General features: G+C 37.5%; 1 protein-coding gene across 22 annotated transcripts; it reads right to left on the bottom strand.

The window, feature by feature from the left end:
* Nucleotides 1-858: 858 nt before the first annotated feature.
* On the bottom strand, nucleotides 859-18609 carry IL18R1 (interleukin 18 receptor 1). 22 transcript variants are annotated; one of them, XM_048934254.1, is made up of 12 exons: nucleotides 16266-18607; nucleotides 15996-16067; nucleotides 15358-15476; nucleotides 14149-14389; nucleotides 9589-9766; nucleotides 8644-8797; nucleotides 8045-8107; nucleotides 6463-6619; nucleotides 6170-6303; nucleotides 4807-4968; nucleotides 3474-3632; nucleotides 859-2015 (listed from the first exon to the last, which is right to left on the bottom strand). In XM_048934254.1, the coding sequence occupies exons 3-12, from the start codon at nucleotides 15404-15406 to the stop codon at nucleotides 1615-1617; spliced, it is 1698 nt and encodes a 565-aa protein (XP_048790211.1). In that variant the 5' UTR covers nucleotides 15407-15476; nucleotides 15996-16067; nucleotides 16266-18607; the 3' UTR covers nucleotides 859-1614. The 22 variants fall into 22 exon arrangements, with proteins under 22 accessions (XP_048790211.1, XP_048790215.1, XP_048790209.1 ...); XM_048934258.1 differs by having other exon boundaries at nucleotides 17644-18607; XM_048934252.1 differs by having other exon boundaries at nucleotides 15358-17779; nucleotides 17924-17994; nucleotides 18099-18607.
* Nucleotides 18610-22575: the final 3966 nt, after the last annotated feature.

The raw sequence follows: 22575 nt of genomic DNA, 5'->3' as shown, positions 1-22575 counted from the left end.
AGCTTGCGTCTGCACACATCTTCAGTTTATCTGCAACATAACCTGCAAATCTTCCTTCTGTCCTCCAGTTCTTTGATCTGAGACTAGTGGAAGAGACAGTATTTGTCCTGAAGCTTGGATACAGGCTCACATATCTCCTCATTCATCCCTGCTTTGCAAGTTCTACCTCTCCATCTGTCTCTGTAAAGAATGTAGAAGGCAATGGAAGAACAGAAATGTTTACAGGAAAATATATTTATGGATACGGTATTAAATGTGGCGTTCATTTAGAAGGATTTCTTTTCTCTGCAGACTCAAATTTCTGCAGATTTGGTGCAGACACTGATGATAACCATACAGGGTAGAATTCATGGACAACAAACACTCAACCTTCTACATTTCCAAGCCCTTACATACTGTAATAGTGATACGATATAGGACAGTACCAACTCTTCCCAACAATTATGTTCATTAGACAAGAAGACTTCTTTGGCACCCTTTTTTTTTTCTTCCCTAAATTGTGAATGGCAGTAGTCAGGTATAGGAAGGAATGGTAAAATACGCAGACTATGGTTTCACAGTCAGTACTGATGAGACAAGAATCTTGAAGACTGCTATCTTACAACAGCTGTCTTCTAACTGATCCCATCTGCATTCTCCTCTGGAAAATTATTTATTCCAGAAGCTTGTTCTGATTCAGCTTAGTCTATTTACCTATTTTACAGTACAAAGGAGACACTTATTGCTTGTGTAGAGTAGATCTAACAACACTCCTGCTTATTCTTGCATATTTTTTTCCTTACTCAAAGTTTGATTTTTGCCACTTACTGTTGAGTAACTGCAGCAAAAACAAAGGCCACTGTTGTACAGAGGGGGAAATAAATTTTTATTAAGTGCAAAAAATGGTACAAAAATGTTAAAGGAATCACTGAAATGATCTCAAAACAACAATCATGTCAATTCATATATATATTGACACAAACATCATCAGGAAGACCAAAAGAACCACAGTCTATAAAAGCTTTACTAGTAGCCTCATTTCTCTAGCGTGGCAAACAGAAATTAGGCATTTCTAACCCTTGATTAAAATCAGCAATTTGGGACCTAAGAGCAATAAGAACTGATGTTAGTTTATGTATGCATAGTCCTATTTTCCTTTGTCTCCTTTTACCATGGCACATTGCTCAGCAGTGAATACAGACAGCCTGATTCACTTCTCTGCTCAGCGCTGCCCAAGGCCTATCTGCCAGACTTTCCAGAGTAGGAGCCATTTGTTTTTACTTCCAAGCAGGACCCTTAGAAAATACCAAAACCAAAAGCACCTAAATATCAGAAATATGCAAGTTTAACCAACGTCATTCTACAAGTAGGAAAACATAATACCAGAAGTTTACACAATGCAGTTGTTGTGGAATAAGAGTTAAGCTCCTTATGCAGACTGCTGAGGAAACATCCTTTGGGATATAATTTAGTATTGGAGTTAACATGATTCTAGCCAATGTGATGATTCTTACATTCTTCTCAAATCTCAGACTGCTATGAATACTGTCTCTCAAAAGTAATTGCAGTGTGTGTTTACTATTTGAATTTATTAAAGCTGGTAGCTTTCTGCAGCAAATTCCATCTCCAGAATTCCTATATGACTGTATTAAAGTCACAGCCTCCACCCCATGGTTGAGTCCCTTCTGAACCTCGATCTAGATTCAGACAGTGTCCTTTGGTGTTTGACTTGGTAGGTTTTGCTGGCATTAAGTACCGAAGGTTCTTCCAAAATCTGGAATTCACAGGGAGAGATTTATCTTTTTTCCATTTCACTATCCTCTTTGATGGCAAAAGAGACAGTGATTCTGGCAAGAAATTGTAGTCACTTATAGGCATATATTCAATTAATATAATCTTCGTTTTCCTTTCTACTAGAGCTTTGTGCAGTCCACTCTCAAGTTCATATATGACTCTGTCAGAAATGTAGTTCTGGCTCAGTATAATGATTAATCTTCGGCTTTTGTCAATGAATGAATGGATATCATCAACAACAGCTGCAAATTAAAAAATAAATGTGTTATTAAACTAAATTGAAAGGGCAGGCACTGAACTGACTTCTCCTTTAACAACTCCACATGTACCAAAAATATTCTTCTTGTGAAGAATCATTCTGTCCTTAAGAATAGATTAATATTCATTACGGATAATGGATTTGTGAAAATAAGCTCTCCCATGGTCAAAACTTAATCTCTGCAGCAGATAAAAATCTACATACAATCTCCAGCTATCTATCTGTAATCATACGTACAGAAGGTGACAGTTAAATTTATTTTTCATCCACTGATGCCATTAGAGTGATTCCACACAAAGTCACCAACAGTCACCTCTCCCTGATTGTTCAATAAACACCAGCTCATTCCTTTTCTTCCACTGAAATCCCAAATCTACTGCTGATAATTCAAGGCTGAGAAGGCTAGCATGAGATGATAGAATGAGTTCCAGCATTATCTCCACAACCATGAGACAACAAGGTCTACAGAAACTACAAATCTAGAAAATATGCCTCACAGGGAAAGAGAAAGCAAACTGCAGAAGTAACCAAAAGAAGAGAAAACTGAAAGGAGAAGGAGACTGGCAAGGGTACTGCAAATAGAAAGCTCCTGTAAATAGATGGAAACAATCTGTTTTCTATATCCACAATAGATAATACCAGAGAAAATGAAATAAACTGCAACAATTGAAGGGAAGAATCAAGTTGAGCACATAGGAAAGCCTTTTTTATAATACTCAGAACTTATTGGGAAATTTGTGGTATTTCTCACAGGTTTGAAAAATATGTCAGGAAAGGATGCATGGGCAGAAGATCCCGCCTTGAAAAGGAGGGTGAGAGAGCTTACTGCTTCGAGAGTTTAACATGAATTTTATGAACCAAACAGACCCTCAAATTAATGAAATTATATTTTTTGCGATCATCTGTAAAAAGGCTTTCTGCTCATAGGTCATTTAAAGAAACAAAATGTCATGTTCTCATGTATATTTTCCTACCATTTGTCTTCTATTGGATATAAAAAAAAAAAAAAAAAAAGCTATCAACTGCCAAAACAAGGATAGAAACATATGAGCTACCTGAAAATGCTTAATACCAGAACCATCAATTTCTCTGTGCAATAAATGTAAGTTCATTCACAGACACCTGCCCTCAGCAAAAGCAGAGAAAGAGCTCTACCATCATGAAGCACCTTATAATCTGTGTTCTCACCCTTTCTCCATGGCAGCTTTTCCACCTATTTGTCTTGACTGCATAATTAAAGATATATATGCATGTGTCTAAGAATTCATAAAATTACATAAAAATCAATAAAATGTCTTTGTGCTGCCTCTGTGAGCAAACATAGCCTATATAAAATGAAAAGGTACCACTTCAATGTAAAGAACTTTTGATAGAATTCTTTATTTAACTTTGCATGAAAAGGATGTGTTCATTTATTGACAAGAATATTCAATATGCTTACCTCCTCCAGGAGATACATCTCTCTCAAATATACATAACTTGTACCCAAAGTTTTCTTCTAATATCATTGGTAATATCCTCAAAGCAAATTCTCTCTCTTCTTTACTAGTAGAAACACAGTCTTTCAGGTAAGATACAAAAGCATCATATTCTTTTCCATCTGGAAAGAAATCACCCATTTTTGTCTTGTTGGCAATGATTAGAAATAAACTATCTGATCCACCATTCTGGTTTACAAAATTACTGTTTCAGTTGCAAAGCATCTAGAAGCTTCTGCTCTTTTTTTCTTGACAATAGATACTTCAAAAATTTGTATTTGATTTTGTTTGCATTTTTTCAAGTATTTGAAAATAATACATCCTCTCTCCATTATATTTTTAAATCAGATTAATTTAACCAGTCAATATGATAGTTACGATGATCAGAAAAAAGAAGGACCTTACTAGAAACTAATAGAAAAAACATGTTTATGACTTGATAAGAATATTAAATAAGTCACACTTATTTTACTCTTTGTCTAGTGCTATCATGTAGGTCTGTAGAACAATAAAATAAGCCAGTTTATTATTTTAACGAGTTAAGAATTACAAGAATATACCACATTTGGTCATGTACCAGGAAACAATCTATAAGCATAGAACCCAAATAAGACCAATTCCAAAACTAGATTTACCACACTGATCAATCCCTAATTGAACCTTGCCACAAAGAGCTATCTGGATTGATACAAAACACATAGCTTTGCATCAACTATACTTCTTCCTTAGCGTTAACAAAGAGATAAATAACTCTTTGGAAACAAGAAAACAACAACATTCACCCATTACTGAGAAATCTCCAACTACTGCGGTTTATTCAAACTATAGTCAAGCTGATTTAGAGTCCAGACTGCTACAGACAAAGAAGCATTTTAATAGCAAGCAGAAGGGCACCACTGAGGTGAAAACAAATTTCTGTCGATCTATCACTCTGACAACTGCAGAATGCTCATTGTGGATAGATACTTGTACATTTCTCCACCTATGCCAACAACTCTCCAACTTTTGTGATGCAGATTACTACAAAATAAAGCATATTTGAACAGCATCCAATTACATCCCTCCTACTGCCTGCTCCAGAGGCAGCTTCTCTGTGCTTATCTGCTTTACTACTCCAAGAGGATAACATCATTTTAGCACCTATTGATATCTTTTATGTACTCTTTGCTCTTTCTACTGATAGAACTCCTGCATTTATTTTGCCACTTCCTCAAAGATGGCCATTTTATAGAACTTATCAGAAGCTATTCTTTTAATCAATGCTCTATTTCAATGTCAGCATTAGCCAAGTCATACCTCCAGCAGTGTCATCTCTTTGGCTTATGTTCCTGTAGAATAGAACTAAGTCTACTCTGAAAATCACACAGACAACTACCACAGCAAGCACAACACATGGAAACAGTACAGCAAGGATCATTCCAGTTGTAAATATGTGCATAGGCAGATCTCGGGTATTTCCTGTAAAAGAGAAACCCAGGCAATTATAGCCTTAACAGAGAGTATGATAGTAAATACTCATGACATCTTAAAATCACCCAAACTGAAATGTTGATGTGAATCTTTTCCTGCTAATATTTCAGGCACACACGTACACCATTAATCCTGAGATGGAAAAGAACTGAAGAACAGATTACTCTAAAAACAACAAAATTAATCTTTTGTGCACACACACCCTAGATACACATAAATGACTTTCATATGGGATCAATACTGAGATAAAACCCCTCAAAAATGTACAACATCCCAAACTGGAGAGCTATACTAGGTCAACTGCTTTTATCACACACAGAATCACACAGAATTCTGTGTTGACCTGAGTTCTCCTCAGAATCTTTATTGTTTCCTCTTATTTGCTGCTCCTTTCTCAGCTCATCAATAACACCACTTAATGTCCTTTTTAATCTTTTTTGTTGTTGTTCTGTCTTTACTCTCTCAAGCTTTTTTTGTTTATTTATTGTTATCCTCTTATTTTAAATTCCAAATATGTATTTAAATTCCAAATATGGATTAAATATTTGTGAAGTCCTTTGTGAGAGCACTGTCATGTCATGCTCACTGTAGTCTGTACTTCATTTGCTCTATTATCTGCTGCACATTTTAACATCAACTAGTCTATCTGCACACTTAACATTACATATTTCCTCCAAATAAAGATCGGAAAGGTCTGAGACAGAAAAAAAAGAAGGGAATGTCCACTTTTCAGGAATCTCCAAGCTGTCTAAACAATAAATACATAGTATTACTGTAAGGTAGAGGTCAGTTTTCCAGTGCTAGAGAGATAGAATTTCTCTGACAAGAGAGAAATCTTCGACCAGAATGCCTGAGGCATTAGTGGGAATATCAAAGACTGCCCTTTCTAACAAACTACTACAGAGGGATTTGTCAGCCAGAGCTCAGCTATGCCTTCCCAAGATGTACCCATGGCAGCAGTGGTTTACCCAAGGAGCTTCAGACAGCTGCTACAATTCCCACTGCCCCAGCTCGGTGCAGAAGGAATCATCTGGAGATATGTTAAGCCCAGCATCAGAGGGGCCAAAGCCTTCACAAGCATGTGTGTCTGGACTGATATTCTCAAATCAGTGCTGTGCCACCCTTGCGAAGGGGGCTGGCACAAATAATAATTAAAAATGAGAAGCATGATTCATAGATTATACCGTACCTTTTTTCAGTTTCACTACTTTTATGTGCATTATTTCATCGGCTTGCAGTGTGCAGGTGAAATTGTGATTCAAGTCCTCCTCTCTTACTTTTTTAATCCGTAGAAGCCTTGTGATATAAAACTTGTTTCCCAAACTGCAATAAGGAATGAAATTAGCAACACTACCTGCATAGAAATCTACAATAAGTTGAGAAGCAGATTTTGAGGGAAAGGTTGTAGAAGAGCTTCAGGTATTTTAATTAATTTGCAGTCCACAGCATATGACAGAAGATCAGTATTTTCTGGAAACCTACTGTGATTTTTTTAAATCTTCTTCACATATTGGTGGATCAGCCTCGGGAATACCTGAACATTTTTTGGGAAATGTATCATTAAACCACCAGTAGAGGTTGGCATCTTCTTGTATATAATAACCCAAGAAACCTGTGCAGTTGAGTGTCTCTTCTTTACCTAAACAAAGCATAACATAAGAAGATCTAATCAAAAGCAGCATTCACATTTACAGTGCAGCAAAATATGAGCTTTACAGGTCAGATATCCAAGATGCTATCCTCCTTTCTGGACTTAGTAGCCCTAACACAAAGTTTTATACATGTTCCATCTGCACTGTTGCACTCCATTGCAGAGTAAGGATCTTCTGTCAAATTAACTCTGTAACAGGCAGAAAAGTTTAAATAGGTGAAAGACTTTAATGGACTAACTGGATGCTGCTGGAAGATAAAAGGACAACTCATCAGTGCCTCAGGGCCAGGTAAGGGCAATTAAACCAACTGATGGGGCTAACTAAACTGTATACAACAGCACAAAGAAATAACCAAACCTGCTATGGCCTGTGATGACCTCTGACAGAAAAAGCTGTCTTCTCTTCCAGTGGAACAGTTCAAGAATCTCTAAAGCAAGTCTATCTGAAAGTATGCCAGCTTTAAATTTAGATCATCTAAATCCAAATCACAGTTGCACAGTTTGAAACATAGACCTAAACATTTATTATCAACTACTTTGCAACTCGAGCCTTACTGTGCACAACTGCTATTTTCAGGAAAATTTTATAGAACACTGTCTAAACAACACAAGTTTTGAAAGTCCACAGACCAAGTTCATCCAAAATTCCTTTCATTCTCCACCACGCCATCATGCTGAAGGTAAACCAACATCTGGTGCCTTGGCTGAGCAAATGAGATTCACATATGAGCAACAGAGGTGCTGAATAAGAATTTGCAAAATGATGCAAGGGGACACTGGATAATGGAATGGGAGAAGCCCTCAGACACAGGACAGGAAACAGACAGACAAATTTATGTTCTTGGGAATCATATAGTCTCAAAAGGAAAATTTCAGATGGTTTCCAATACTGTGTGAATCCTACAGACCATGTTATCTAACCCCCAGCTAGGAGCACAGACAAGGATTCTTTGCAGCAGTAAGAGATCTGAATGCTTTTACTGACAGGATTGTCATCCCTCAAATTTCACACTGCACTGCAGAGCAACATCTTTGACTGTAACAGATATGAAAGGGATTACTTATTATTGTTGCTCACTGAAAAAAACAACCAGACGCATTTCACACATTGTTCTGTGTTGCTTGCTGTCTAAAAATAAAGCCATGGAGGGCTGGTTTATCATTACCGCCACTTTTTCTTGATGGTCATAGCAACAACCTCCTCTTCTGCCTCTGCAAGGGTGAATTTAGTGTACTTGTAGATAGATCATGGAACCCACTAGTAAAAAAATAACCATTTGTGAAGACGTATTAGATCCAGCAAGGTATACAGACAACTATTTTAGTTAAACTTAGCAGACCATCAGCCATAAAGAGCTCAGGACTAAAGCATGTATATGAACATGTATAAAAATACTCATATCAATTTGATACCTATTTCTGTTTGAATTTCTTCATTGCGTCCAACTATCTCCAAAGTTACAGTCTCTGGTGCATCTAAAAAAATATATAAATAAGGAAGTTTTGCTATTGAAGCTTTCTTACATTCTACAACAGTAAAAATGACACATTTCTGGAACTAATCACATAGATTCCTATTTCAAAGAGAAATATTTCGACCCATACTTACCGAGCAGTTAAAAAGCAGTATTTCCTGATGAATTTTCTGCATTTCAATATGTACAGAGCAGATAGATAGTTTACAATGGTTGGAAGGGCTCTTTACCCAGAATTTCTAAGTTTGTATGACTTACAGCATTAAAAAAAAAAAAAAAAAAAAAAAAGCCACCTAAAACTGCAGGGAAAACGTACTAAATTTTCCAAACTTGGTAGTACATGAATTTCTGCTTTTTATTTTTGAATTACTGCAAGATATATATCAGATTGCCAGATCTAATTACATCAAAATACTTATCAGGTAAGAACTGTAAGTAAGAGATGATGAATGACATCCAATCACAAACAGATTTAGTAGGGAACATTTTCCACAGTGAAGAAAACAGAAAACATGCTTCACTTTCAAGTTTTCTTACCTTCTTCTACTACCAGCCTAATTGTATTGGTGCTGTGGTATAGCTTTCCTTCATGACTGATGGAAATTTTGCAGGTATATATACCAGAGTGCTGAACTGATAAGGTTTTAAAATCCAGTTCCCGTCCCCTTTCATTTTCATAGTTCTTACAGTCCTGCATCAATAAAGCAAGAAAATATTATACTATATGAAATATATATTCAACACCTTAAAAAAGACAAAAACAATCTTCAGAATGAAGAATCACTCTTTTACTATCTCAACAGCATTTACCTGACCCAAAGGAGGTGAGACCCCAATTTCCAATTACTGTCATTTAAAGGCAACACTTGAACATCCAACCCACTAAAAGTTGAGAGCACTGCCTGAATTACCTTACATTATGAATGCTCAAAGTGGCGAGCAGGGGCCTTCCTAAATCTAACGGCTGATACACCAACACTCCACAGTTACAGGTGCTTCATCTGTTGTCTGTGCATCAGCAAAACTGATCCAAAGATCAGATTTGCCTAAAGTGACCTGAACTAGGTCTGATACACATTCTGTAAAACATGTTCAGAAACAGTAAAATTTCAAAGCTTCTCAATAACTTTACAAGCACATGTCTACAGTTAAACAAATACCTTGGCAATTCATTTAGTGTCAGGATGACACCTATATTGGCAAAACAGATAAACAGGCTAACAGACATGCACATCAGATCTTCTTCCATTCTAAACTACCAGTAATTTCTGATTACAGGTATTATTTCTAACAAACTTGATAACAGAGAGAAACTTTATTCTGCGTATCTCTCTGAAGACTTATTTCCACAACAATTTGGAAAACTAAAGCATTATTGGGTTTTTGATGGTTCTAAAAATCTCTGTAATTCACTTTTCCTGCAATTAGATGTTCTATCAATAGACGTTCTATCAATAGACAATGCTTTGATTTTTTGATTACCTTATACCATGTTATGCTGTCATTTTCATTGACAGACAGATCATTGCATTTCAATGAATGACCAGTTCCAGCATTTTGAATTTCAGTTGTTAAATGATTTTGATTGAAACAGCTGCTTCTATTTCTTTCAAGTACATTCAAGGTCCACTTTTGAATTGTGAAATTTTGTTTTCCACTGCTGTGAAAAAAGATTTTGAAAACCAGTTTTAAGAGCTTTTTAAAGGAATTCAGCTTAGCAAGCTACATAACAAAATAAAAGTAAGATCTTCAAGCTCTAATAGGTAAAAAATACATGTACTGTGAACTGATTATTTACATTCCCTTTATTACTCTTCCATCTCAAATGTGTTATTTCCCACAGTAAAAGAGGTAATGTAAACTCAATTACCTATCATAACGCATTTGACAATAAAATTATGTCTTTGAAATGTGACAACACTGTTCTTGTTCTGGTAGATGTAGTACAAGATATATCTACCAGAACAAGAAATCAAATATCTGGCATCATACACAGTTAAACATGGAAATAAAAGAGTTTAAGTAGCTTGAATCAGCTACTGATCTTGCAGGTTTAATTTCCCATGCTTTGATAAGGTATAAAGTAGTAACTGAGAAATCTATTTATTATAAAAATATTAAAAATAAAATAGGCGATTCTGGTTTTGTTCACAAAGTCCTGTTTTTTCATTGTTTAATACTGTGGAGATAATCACCAAAATTTTGGAAATATTTCTAAACTCTGCAAGTCTCATGAATTACTGAATCACTTACGAATTTAAGCATGTCTTCAAAAGAAAGCATTTTTGAAAGAATTAATCTCGTTTTAGTCTCCACTGAACAGAGCTCTACAGTTTGCTGGCCACCACAGGTGGATAGAAGAGCCAGCAACTCTCTCTTCTAAAGCAATTTCATTACGTCTCATATCTACAAAAGGAAATGCAAATATGCTGTAAAAATGCCTCTTCTAGATCTCTAGAAGCTGACCATGATCATCCAGATATCTACTATATTCTACTTGCATTTTTTCTCTAAAGGTTATAGCTGTAATATTCCTTTCTGAGCTGTTATATTTCTATCACTTGTGATTCTTTTGTGATAGTTTTTGGGCATACACAACAACTTCTGGCTTAGCAAACTTTCCACCTCACCCACCAAACCCACAAAAAAGGAACAAAAACCAGCTTGATTCAGGAAAGCATACAGGGAAGTGAAAGCCCTTAGGGCATATAATCCAAGTTTACCATAAAGACTGCATACATACACAGTTCTAAGCTGTTTCAGTGCAACAATCCAGTGTTACATCAATATTTCAATCTACAAAACAAAACTGACACTCAGCCTTCTATACAGTATTATCTCTACGTGTGTGCATTCCCACTGCTTTCAACAGCTCTAAGCACCTTAAAAAATAAGCAGTGTTAAGAACTTATTATATATCAGGTGTCTGTCATGAATCTCCACACACTGATTTTTTTCAGGAACTCTTTATTTCAAGGTCATTAGTACAGAGCCACAAGATGACCTGCTTTCTTGTTGGTTTCTTTGTTGTTGTTATTTTTTTCTCTGCCAACCACAGGAAATAGGTACAAAAACCACACAAATTCGAGATCCTGCCAAAAATGTGTGACACAGATTTCTGTTTACCTCTCCCACATCCAGTGCCTTTGAAATCCTTTATGTTCAAGAGATGTTGCTGAAGGTGGACACGCTCAGACTTTCAGGTGATGTCCACTAATTCCTAAAATTATGTCCTCAGTCTACTGCATTAATAAATGTGCAAACACATCAACATATACATCTTTGGCTATATATGCTATGTCTCAGCAGAACAATTCTGTTGAACTAGAAAACTTCTGATTACTCTTTAAGTAAAAAATAAGTGGATAACACAATATACATACACTGTTACAACATTTTCACCTCTCTCTCCTTGCACATTGTCAGTTGCAACAGAGCAGGAAATAATTAATTAGCTTGCAAAATATGTATCCTGTGTTGTCATATAGTTCCTGAAATCCTGCAGTGAATTTGATTGACACTTTGGTCAATTAAAACTGTTTACCTATGCAGCTAAAAAATCATTTCCCATATACCTTACAAATTCTCATATCTAAATTAATTATTTGTTACTAATTATTAATTATCAAACAGATAAGTGAAAATACGCATAGCTTGTTTACTTTTAAACCAAAATTTTAGCCTAATATAAATGTTATGAAACAAACTTCATTCTGTCAATCTTATTAAATCTTAAATCAATTCAGTAGCCCACAATAATCCACAGTTCTTCAATGTCAATTAACTCACAGAATCACAGAATCACAGAATCACCCGGGTTGGAAGGGACCCCAAGGATCATGTAGTTCCAACCCCCCTGCCTAGCAGGGCCACCAACATACATATTCAGATCAGGTTGCCCAGGACCCCGTCCAACCTGGCCTTAAACACGTCCAAGGACGGGGCATCCACAACCTCCCTGGGCAGCCCGTTCCAGGGCCTAACCACTCTCCTAGTAAAGAACTTCCCCCTAACATCCAACCTAAATCTTCCCTCCTTCAACTTAAAACCATTTCCCCTAGTCCTGCTGTTGTCAGCCCTTTTGAAGAGTTTACTCCCCTCCTGGGTGTAGGTTCCCTTCAGGTATTGATAGGCTGCAATGAGGTCACCCCGCAGCCTTCTCTTCTCCAGGATGAACAAGCCCAACTCCCTCAGCCTGTCCTCATAGGGGAGGTGCTCCAGCCCCCTGATCATCTTAGTCGCCCTCCTCTGGACCCTTTCCAAAATCTCAATGTCTTTCTTGTACTGAGGGCTCCACACCTGGACACAGTACTCCAGGTGGGGCCTCACAAGAGCCGAGTAGAGAGGGACAATCACCTCCCTGTCCCTGCTGGCCACCCCTCTCCTGATGGAGCCCAGGATCCCATTTGCCTTTCAAGCTGCCAGAGCGCACTGCTGGCTCATATTCAGTCTCTCGTCCATCAGGACCCCCAGGTCCTTCTCTGCCGAGCTGCTCTCAAGGACCACTCCTCCCAGCCTGTACAGGTGCCTGGGGTTCTTCCGGCCCAAATGCAAAACCTTGCACTTTGCCGTGTTGAACCTCATCAGGTTCACCCGAGCCCAGCCCTCCAGCCTGTCGAGGTCCCTCTGAATGGCATCCCTTCCTTCCACCGTAAACTCCTGAAAGTCCTCCTTCACCACAGAACACTGATTCTGCAAATAGTCTTCAAGTGCTCTTAGTATGCTTTCCTGTACTGAGAGCCATCAGAAAAACTAATCTCAAGATACAATGAAAATCCCATATAAAAAAAAAAAAACAAAACAAACTTAAAATTACTGTTCCAATACCCTTCATTCTAACCTTAAAAACAAACAAACAAAAAACACCTAATATCTGTATGGGTCTAACATGGAGAAATTCTAAATAAATTAATTAAAAATTGTTTCAGGGTGCCAAAATATTTTCTTTTAATTCAGAAACTTTTTTCTCATAAATAAAAATGCTTTCTTCTATAACACATTTTTCAAAGGTAGTATCATAATACAGCATGTTAGAAAATGAAAAAAGGATTCCGTAACAAAATCAAAACTCAATTGCAAATGAATACTTCGATAAAATCAAAAACTTTCTTCTGAGTTTCCTTCTTAGGTACATCAGATAATCACAGTATTTCACAGAGGATCACTTCTGTGTTATTGAACAAATAATCATGTTAACAAACTCTATCCTAATAATTTTATTAAGGATCTTTTCCCATCACCTCCTCATGGTCTGATAAGGAATACCACAATCACTTGAGGCCCAACTTTACTTCCCCTTTTGACTTGTGATGTTCTATGGTGGTAAGAAATTAAATCCAATTATTTTATTTGCTCCATGAACAGCTCCAGGTATGCAAGGCTTAGCACAGAAACCAGAGTTCATCTATGCTGCTGTTACTTCATTCCACATTTAATCAGTAGACATCACAGCACGAGCTCCACTCAACACAGGAGTGTAACACCAGTAAGAACAGGTTTGGTGTAGAGGACAAGCAAATTATAGAATTAAAGAATGGTCTGGGTTGGAAGTGACCATAAAGATGATAGATTTCCAATCACCCTGCTGTGGGCAGGGTTGCCATTCACTAGATCAGGTTGCTCAAAGCCCCATCTGACCTGGCTTATACCACTTTCAAAGATAGGACAACCACCACTTCTCTGAGCAATCTGTTCCATTGCCTCACTACCCTCATAATGGAGAATTATTTCCTAAAATGTTTCCTTTTACTTGGCAGTTGACAGGAGTGTCTGTCTCTCCTTATGCTTAGAGAATTAGCCATAAAACATCAAAAAATGCTACTTGTTGTATCCAATCTTTGAAAGGCAGTATCTGCCTACAGCTATTTGCATGTATTGCAAATCCCTTTGGGTGGTGACTGAGAAACTGTGACACCACAATTAATGTAGTTCTCCACACTTCCTTTGTGTGGATACCACAAACAATACAAAGCAAGACAAAGAAATTACCACATTCATAGATGAGGGCAAAGGAGGATGCTCATCCACTGGCTGTGTACCCACCTTTGAGTGACAAAGTAATTCCCAGAGTCACCAAGTTCAGCTGGCCAAAACTCCAAAAAATTCATTTGGGATACAATTCTGTGTGTTTCATTTATTCGCTTCTGCCTTCCAGCAATTTCTTTGTACCAGTTTATTGTGTATTCTTCTTTCCAAGAATGTTGTAGTTTTGACTCAGGAAAACAAAGGTAAAAATACTCCCCTTCTAGTACATCAATGGAGGCACGAAGAGGACACAGCTTCTCTTCAGAGAAAGAGGGAAAAAGGCTTAATACTCTTTCAGAAAATAATATCAGCTTGACTTTAAAGTGATCTGCTGCGTAGCAAGTCTTTTATAAAACAACTTTTTTTTTTTTAGCAGAGTAGACTGACATAATTTATTTGTTCCAACAAAATCTATTTCAGTCTATTTTACTGAACCAAAACTAGAAGACATACAAGGATAAAAAAATGGTCATTTCCCTAAAATTCTTTCATGTGGGTCCAAAATGGGCATAGATGGCAGAATTTGGCCTCACTTTATAATAAAGCAGCTGCCACAAACAGAAAATTTCTTCATGTGGTTGGACTCGACAAAGATGGCTAATCCTCGTAACTGGTCAACTGCCATAAAAGCAGAGTCTATGAGTTGAGGTGTACATTTCCTTCTTAATTAATGCCCAATAATTACAAGCTAAGATTTCTTTAAAGCGTCGTATCTTTAGAAAATTTATCTCCAAACAAGGTTCTGTGTGAAAAATCTAGTCTCAAAGTCTGCTTTTCTAATCAAATTTTCCAAATGTACTTTCCCATGTGAAAGTCATATGAAATACAGAAAAGGAACCCCGGTCTAGCACAAATAGTCAAGAATAAATAAGCTTTCAATCCTATTTGTCCTAGAGATTGTCTTTCTCTAGCTGTTATCGAGACTACACTTCTGAATGCCACGGAGTCAGGATCATTCTCCTCTTTGCTGCAGCTCTCCATACAGCCATGCACCTGTTCAATAGAATTGGGGGTCTCTATCCGTCTTCATCTCTAGTGTATTTAATTCATAATTTTGTTACTATAAATGACATTTCCAAAGTCTGGAGCTAGGCTGAAACTGAAGAAAATTAAGATGTTGTTCTTAAATGCAAAGTACAAAAATCTCAGTCTGAAAAACTATCAAGATGTCCTTATTTTGGCAAATATTTTGAAGGTTCTACTGTTGAAAAGAGGATTTATACTTACCTGTGGCTGTTTCAGTTATAAAAATTAACAAAAAAAACATGAGATTCATTTCCTTGAGTTACTTCTCACTTTTTCTCCAGAAAAAATGAAACTGAGTTCTTCTTGGTCACACTGAAAGCCTAAAGAAAATATACTCACAGTTCATCACAAGTGCAATGATACAGACCTCTTTGAGCGCTGTGAGAAGCACAATTAATGCCCATTATTGAAGGGGGCCTTTCAAATGGAAAGTTACTCATTTTTACCATAATAGGTATTTTGATGTATCAAGTCATGTACCTAGGTTTTCCTTGGCAGGTTTTATTTCAAATTCAGAAAACAATGACGGGTTTCCTTCCTTCATTTTCAAGATTGCTTAATGTCCTTTGTATTCCTGATTAAACTGACAGTCTTTGAGGAACATCTACACTTGGATTCCAATCCAATACAGTGTTCTGTGGGTTTGTTTTTTTTTCCTACAAAGAGTATGGTATTTGCAAGACAAGACCTTACAGAAACACAGCTAATAAATTCCCTTATTTTCCGGAAGAATAGCGCAACATTGGTAGATCAGACATTCAGGTGTCTTTTTAAACCGCTGGAAAACAGCAAAGTCTATAATTTTGTCTTACATTTTAATCTGTTGAGCAAATACGTACCAGCTGGGAATGCTCATGTTTTCATCTGGGGGCAAACAAGGGCAGAGCCAATCCTATGACCACGCTTCAGTTCTGCTAACACGGCAGAAAGCATAGATGCTGATTTCAGCCAATACAAATGCCCTTAGTCATCAACCTAATCATCAACCTGAACATGCATGTACAATATGACGTACTCAAGAGAGATTTTTCACACACAGCTATCTCTTTGAGCATCCCATTTGTCTTTTCAACCTAAAACTTTTGCAATTTGAGAAGATACATACTTACTTTTGTAAGACACCTGTCTGAAATTTACAGCCAAAAACTTGCTGTGATATAAACAAGCAGGATGAAGTAGACTATTGCATTTCAAGTAATACTCCAGAATGACATCAAGATATGTAGCTGCTCTCCCCTCAACTCATTACAAGTGTGCCATCTTCCCATAAATAACTGTAAGAAAATGAAAGAACTATTTCACATCCCTTTTTTTCAGACTGACTGGTAGACAGATCCCAATTTAGAAAGCAGCAGAAAGTTGGGTGCTGAATACTGCAACAAGCAACTCCAAGTGGCCATGCACTCAGACCTGGTTTTGGTTCTCTTCTGTACATGGAGAATCAAACTATTATATTTTATGGGGAAAAAAAATAAAGGTCTCTCTGTCTTGAATTTTCTTTTCATTTTCATCCTTTCACATCTACAACAAATACAATTGTCACAGACAATGAAACCATGATCCACTATATTAACGTAAAATTATATATCGTCAGATTTTAATTCTAAATCCCATTTTTTATTGGCACATCACATCAGCACAAAATTGATGTTTCGATGAAAGCACAGTATAGCCCTTGGTTCTTGGAATAGGAATTAAAGAACAAAATCTGATCCAAACTACTTAGTAATAACCAGGTTTGCGATACCTGACTACAAATACCAAGTAAAATACACCACCTTAGTCTTCATCTTATGCTGCTATTGGACCTGATGAGTTTGTCCAGGCTAGAAGTATTTTTATTTGAGCCATATAGTTGGCAGTACTCTTCAGTGGAACACCAGGGAGGACAAAATATATATATATATATAATTTAGGTAAAATTCAACTGCAATCAGTATTCTTCAAGGAACAGAATAAGGTCTTTAACTTTCCGAAAGGAATGGGGTGATAATATAAGGACAATGATTCTCAGAAGAAGTACAAAAATATTCACAGGGCAAAATAGCAGAGGATGAGAGATTCAAAGACAAAAGTTAAAAACAAAAATGACACAAAGTTGTCTGTAAGGTGTCTAAAGGAGCAGCAGCTTCAAGCATGTTTTTCAAATTTCCCACATGCTTAAAGTTACAGCTGGACTTCCAATTATGAAAACAGTTCTTAGAATCATTGTGTCATCTCTAACGCATTAAAATCTTAAAGCAAACTTGAGCATTCCACATCGTGCAAACTGCATTAACTCTATGTTATGAAGTGCATAGGCTGATACACCGAGATGTTTTGGTCGTGTAACTCATTTTGATAAACACTTCTGGAAACTGGAATTTGTATCCCAAAGGATTGTGGCATTCTTTACAACAAAGCAAAACAAACAACAATAGATCCTTCTGAAACTCGGACTGTTTGAACAAATGTCTGGAGGGTCAGTGAGGAAGCCACTAACCTCACCTCTTTCAGGAAGGCTTTTTGGGGAATGTCAGTCTCTTTCACGCATGACTATATAGCACCACAATTCACATAGGATTAATGAAGAGAAAGGATCTAGAAGGCAGTTATCAGAACCTTCGTACGTCTAAACACCATCCTGTCAGGAAAACAAGATATTGGTTAAAATAAAAATCCACCTAAATTTCCAAACAAGGAAGTGTTTACTCACGACGCAGGTTGATAGTGGATGCAGAGAGGTAACCTTCCAAACGGCAGGCAGTTACAGGCTGCACTCACAAACCTTCTGAATTCAGCACTGAAACACAGCGATCTCGAAGTGAGTCAATACGAAAACAGCCCAGACTGAGAAACCTTCCGAAAAAGCAAGAGTGGAATTATCACTTTTTTTTTTTTTTTTTAACTGTTGAGCACAGGGAGGAGAATGGAAAAGGCAGAAGTGAGATTTTCACTTTTACTTGTATGGCTCGGAAAAGTAACAGCAATTTCTGAACGTGAACTCTTCTAAAGGAAGCATTTGAGAGAGGCACCCTACACGCCAGGAGCCCGCGCCGCACCGCCCCTTCCTGCGTGGGGCAGCGGAGCCCGGCAGGGGGCGGGTGCCTCCCGGTTGGATTGGAAGGCAGCAGCCCGGGCAGGGAATGTGGGTTGTGGGTTGGGATTACGTGGCTTGGAATTACCTGGCTTGGAGAGTGCTCCCGGCTACCAGCTGCTGCAGGGTGAAACGTGGCGGTGTGCCGTGCCTGCAATTGGGGCAAGATGGGCTGTGTCAGAAGAGAGACCTTTACAGGATGAGAGGGTGCACGGTGATGGCTTCGGTACTTTTGGATGGAAACACCTCTTCCTCTGCTCTTCTGCTGAAGGCTTGTGGCGGGACTGTGTTCTGAGAAGTGTGATGAAAGTAGGATGGAGCTTCAGGAGTGTGCATATCAGGCTAAAAACAGCAGCTTCTATCTCAGCTACAACTTCCGTCCCTCCTCAGTGCCCTTTGAGGATGAGAGTGTGCTAAGAGATAAACAATAAAGCAGATATGCTGCAAAAAGATATAAAAAAAACCACAAAGCCTGACAAATTACAATCTGCAGGAAAAAAACAAAATGTGCTCCCAAACAAGATTCTCCTGATTTCAGAGCTGTTCTTTCTGTCCCGATGTCCCTTTTGGGGGTGGATTGACACAAGGTTTTGAGACACAAAACATCATAATTCCATTCTTCTGAAAGGACCATTCACCCCTAAGTAAGCCTCATGCCGACAGCTGACTGGTTCTAGGCCAAATGCTCATCTGCTGAAACTATGGTTTCATCGAGGATTTCTGAGAGTTGTGTTTCATGTTTAAGTGCTGTTCCTGCACGAGTGTCTGCCACTGTTTATTTCACATCAATAGTTTGTGTGATAGGTACTGAGTGATGACTTGAGATCTGCTTCTAAATGAATTCATTTTGATAACAGCAGAAACAAATTAATCCCATCGGGATTTCCTTTGTTTTTCGTATTACACTGCTCGTCTTCAGAAAACTGTCTGGTAATAGTCACCCTACTTCTGTTTTTATTACTTTTTGCAGAATTTCCCAGTAATGACAGGAGATGTCTGTGAAAGTGGAAAGGACAAGTTACTCTAAACAGGGAGGGATTCCACAGAGCTGGCATTTTGCAGATTTTGCTGCTGAGGTGAAGCTGAGAAACTCTGGAGAGTTCTTCTGTCTCACCTCATTAGTTTTTCTCATCAGAGATTAAGACAATCTATATACAAACACAATCAGACTGTTAGACAATGTAAATCAGAACTTTAGGTAAGTCAGCTGAGAATCTGACTCACTGTAACTACTTTTAATTACATTTATTTACATTACATTAATTATTGTAATTACTTAGAATATTTCACAGTGTTTATTGTTCTTAAGGCTGAGTACCTGATTTTAAAACTTAAAAGAAAGCATACATATACTGTAACAATTTTACATTTTACACCATATACTGACAATGATTTTACACGAGTCTGAAAGCAGTTTAGCAGACAAGGAACTGGTAAAGTTAAATGTCATCAGCTATTTACTTTGACAGGATAAGACTTGATAGTGACAGTTCAGATACTTCTGTTTTATTCACTTTTTACAACAATATTTTCCATTAGTTGTTCTCATATTCACTTGCTTTTGAAATACTCTGAAGTTTCTGAACTTTCAGCTGCATTGTGGAAAGCTGTGCATTTCAGATAATGTCGTAGCTAGCTTTTTGTGCCTTGTGAATGTATGCAGAATCAAGTCTACAGTTTTTCAATACAATTTTTAATGGAGAAGTAATAGGTTTGTAATAGCAAAGTAACTCAGCTGTGAAAATAACTACAGCTCAGTGTGGCATGGTGAAAATGCCATGATGAAAATGGAAGTTCACGCTGATATTGAAAATAGATGTTTCTGTGAAGCTCCACCAACGAGTCAGCCCTAGCTGATTACCCTTTTCCATCCACCACACATTACGGAGGTGATAACTGAAACTGTGAAACCGATCCTTTGATAAAGAGCAACACATCCAGCTCTTGTAACCACAGACTAAGATTGTTCTTTCTTCTAACTGGTTGTACTTTTAAGTTTACTTCTGCCATCTCTGCACATGAGCTACACTAATTCTTAGCTGAGCATTAAGTTATATTCCAATTTTTTTTTATCATTACCTATCCCTGATGTCAAAAAGCAGGTTCCCAACTGATAATATGTCTGCAGGAGCCTCAGAAGTTTTTCAAAAGTTTTAGAATATGCAGGCTGCATGTTTTTCAAACTTCCACAGCTTCTATGGACAGCATTTGACCATCTGTCAGTGAAAACTTTCTCCTAATTTCTAATAGAAATTTCCCACGTTCTAAGTTATCACTTGCTTTTTTTTTATCCCAGTCCTATGGTCCTTTGATAAGATCTGGCTAAGATCTGTATGAAAGGTTCTTTACCTTTCATACAGATTCCTGTAAACAGAAATAGGAGATCTTGTTCTCTCCCTCAACATCCTGTGCTCTTGGAGGTGTTTTCCAGCACTCGCTCCAGTATGTCAGCTGTTGTCCTTCTTTGCCACAAAGCACACTACTGACTCAAACTCACCTCAGTGTCCACCGGGACCTACTGTCTTTACAGCAAAGCTGCTTTGTACTGTGTTGATCCCTAGGCTGTATTGTTGAGTGAGAATTTTCCAACATAGACACAGCATTTTGTGTGTGTCTTGGGTTGAACCTTGTTGATATCACTGTTCTGTTGTAATGCAAAATAGCAGCCCTGCTACTCCAATGGGTCAATAATCTCTTCTTGGATTCATTTTGTGTCTGAAAATCTGCTTCTATGATGATCTGTCACATTTCCAAGGTCATTTATAAGAATAATCAGGAGTATTGGTACCAAAATTAGGTCCCAAAGGATGTCACTAGTAATTTAATGTGAGCCAAAGTTTGTGTGCTGATCACAATCTCTTGATCCAGCATAAATTGACCATGTCCAAACTGAATTATCTCCAAAAAGGGAATTTCAACAGCCTCTCAGGGCACCCCATATCGGTGCTCAGTCACCACACAGTTATCATAGTTTATATTGACAGGAGCTAGGTATCATACCATGGAAGGTACCAACATCTTCACTATTGACATCAAGAAGTGAACAAAGTCAAAGCTCATTCCTGTCTCTTACATGTCACATGCCAAGAAGATTCTTCTGTTCCTTTAAAACATGAGAAGGTGAATTCTCAGTGTCAGATTCTGAGCTGAGGTATGGGTACCAGGAGATTGTGTATGCACACCCTAAAAATTTCTGTGTCTATTTCTAACAGTATTCTTTATTTGATTTCTAGTTGTCCACAATCTTTTGGTAGCTGTTCATCCACTAGATGTCATACTGACTCTTCTCAATTAATGAAAGCAAATTGGTTTCCTGATTCACTTTTTCAGTGGTATCAAGAATAGGGAAGCATAGGGCAGAAGTTAAAGGGCATTAAATCTCTAGGTGAAAGTTCTAATTCTACAGCAAATTTGTTTTTCGCTGTTTAGTTTAAGTTTTGAGCATCTGAAGATTTGTGAGCTTTTTATAGAGACATAAGAGATTTTTACACAGCACACACTTCCTTTTCATTATTCCAGATTGCATGGTGTAGTTTCTATGTATCCAAGAAAATATGAAATACAAAAAAGCCAATTTAGGTACTCACTAACTTGTGTGTGTTATAAAAGAGTACCACAATTCTACAGCTGTGATAATATTTGTAGAAAGATACTGAGTATCTGATTTTTCCACTAACCACCAAGGAATATAAAAAGAAGTGACAGCAACTGGATTTCTCTGCCATTACTGCAGTCACATACTCATCTCTAGGCTCAGTAAAAGGTTTTTGCTACTCTCAGAGTTTACCCCTTTTCTTTCTTTAAGGGCAGGTAAACAACATTTAGAGTTCTTGAGCACTTCTGGTATTATTTCCTTGTACTTTCTTTTTGTTAGCCATGAAGTTTGATGCAAAAGAATTGCCACCACAAGAGCTGATTACTGGATTTATTTTTCACCATTCCGCTCACACAGCTGGTGTACAGAAGTCAGTAAGATATCCCCTGATTTTAGACAGCCCAGTTCTTTGTTGTCACCCTGCATTTCCCCATTGTACCTTCTCTTCCACTTCTCCTTCTCAGCTCCAAAATTCAGTTATAATCATTCCTTCCTTCCCACTTACCATCCTTTCTTCCTTCCTTGTAAGTGCTCAGAACACACATTCTGTTAAAAACTGATTTTGTCTTTGTCTTGAAAGAGAATATTTTGTCCTCATTGGAAGTTGCTGTAAAAGATTTTCATAGTGAAAAGCAGCTGGGCACCCTGCCTGTATACATGCCTTAGTACTAGTATTCTTTCCATGGGAAGAAATTGTACTGTGGCAAACATTTAAACCCTGACTAAGTCTGTAATAAACTAAATCTCT

Source organism: Lagopus muta, chromosome 1 (genome assembly GCF_023343835.1).
Source record: "Lagopus muta isolate bLagMut1 chromosome 1, bLagMut1 primary, whole genome shotgun sequence".
NCBI lineage: Eukaryota > Metazoa > Chordata > Aves > Galliformes > Phasianidae > Lagopus > Lagopus muta.
Note: the sequence above shows the minus strand (reverse complement) of the source record. Positions and strands in the feature narration are given on the sequence as shown.